Source organism: Chaetura pelagica, unplaced genomic scaffold (genome assembly GCF_000747805.2).
Source record: "Chaetura pelagica isolate M959 unplaced genomic scaffold, ChaPel_1.0 scaffold498, whole genome shotgun sequence".
Classification (NCBI taxonomy): domain Eukaryota; kingdom Metazoa; phylum Chordata; class Aves; order Apodiformes; family Apodidae; genus Chaetura; species Chaetura pelagica.
This window is the reverse complement of record NW_009954218.1, coordinates 98551-100030: the sequence shown is the minus strand read 5'-3', so window position 1 is coordinate 100030 and position 1480 is coordinate 98551. Positions and strand designations below refer to the sequence as shown.

Genomic DNA, 1480 nt, shown 5'->3' with positions numbered 1-1480 from the left:
GCGGGCGGGACACGCGGGATGCAGACGCAGCCCCGGTGCGGGCCCGGCTGCAGTGCGGGCTCAGCCCATCAGAGGGCACGCGGCTCCCGCAGCCGCTCAGGAGGTTTCCTCCCCCGGGCAGCACAGCGGAGCCTTCGTCTACGGCGCCATGAGCTTCACGGACAAGATGGCCAACGGGCTGGCGGTGATGGCCATCCAGAACCTGCACCCCTGCCCGTAAGCGTCCCCGCGGGCGGGAACCCGGCAGCGGCGGGGGCAGCCACGGGAAACCAGCCAGTGAATAAAGAACCCCAGGCTGGCTTGGGTTGAAAGGGACCTTAAAGATCATCCAGTCCCACCTCCCTGCATGGGCAGGGACACCTCCCACCAGCCCAGGCTGCTCCAAGCCCCATCCAACCTGCCCTTCAACACCCCCAGGGATGGGGCAGCCACAGCTTCCCTGGGCAACCTGGGCCAGGCTCTCACCACCCTCTCAGCACAGAATTTCTTCCTAATGTCACATCTAAATCTCCCCCCATTTCAGCTTGAAGCCATTCCCCCTCATCCATCACTCCATGCCCTTGTAAGAAGTCCCTCCCCACCTTTCCCGTAACCCCTTCAGGTACTGAAGTGCTCTAACATCTCCCTGGAGCCTTCTCTTCTCCAGACTAAATCCCCCCATTAACCTGCTGGCCATGCCTCTTTTGATGCAGCCCACGTCTTTCTGGGCTGCAAGTGCACGTTGCTGGCTCATGATGAGAGTTCCATCAACCAACACCCCCAAGTCCTTTTCCCCAGGGCTGCTCTCAGTCCATCTCACCCAGGCTGTGTTTGTGCTTGGGAATGCCCCAATCCTGGTTCAGAGCAAGACGTGGGTGGAGGAAACAAGCTCTGATTTGTCTTAAGTGCTTCCTTGACTTCTCTTCAGCTCTAGATGAACACCTGTGGGACCCACAAAGGGGCTGGGGATCTGAGTTTTCCAGGGTGCTGCCCTCTCTCATTGTCCTGGACATTTCCCTCACATCTCAATGTGAACTAGTCCTGACACAGAGGATGTGGGACTGCTCTCAGCAGCCTCAGAGCACTTGGGCAGCACTGGGACAGGCTCTGGTCCTGGCCCCCAAGCCACGTCCCTGCCCTCTCCCTGCAGGACTGAGCTCTGCTGCCCTGCCTGCATCAGCTTCTACCACTGGGTGATGGTGTTGGTCACTGGAGGCATTGCCATCGCTGCCATTGTCTCTCTGTGCTGCATCATGGTCTGGCCCATCCGTATCCGCTACCGTGAGTGGGGCTGGGGGCACCAGTGGGGGTCAGGCATGGGGCTGGGGGCACTGGGAGCACCCTGTGCTGAGCCAGCCTGGGCTAAAGCAGAAGTGTTTTTCCAGATGGCCCCAGCTGCAGGGAGGTGGTGGGAGCCCTGCCCTGGCCAGAGGTGCAGTGGCAGGGCTGGCTGCAGGGGGTCCCTCGTGGTGGGCACACAGGGCAGGGCCACCATTCTGCT

The 1480-nt window shown here is 61.0% G+C and overlaps 1 protein-coding gene across 1 annotated transcript in view; it reads left to right on the top strand.

Annotated features, from left to right (window-relative positions):
• Positions 1 to 1480, top strand: part of MFSD12 (major facilitator superfamily domain containing 12) — a 28298-nt gene that overhangs the window by 21243 nt on the left and 5575 nt on the right. The window contains exons 8-9 of the mRNA XM_010003417.1: positions 122 to 216; positions 1130 to 1260. Coding sequence (XP_010001719.1) covers positions 122 to 216; positions 1130 to 1260 — 226 coding nt within the window. The remainder of the gene's footprint in view (positions 1 to 121; positions 217 to 1129; positions 1261 to 1480) is intronic.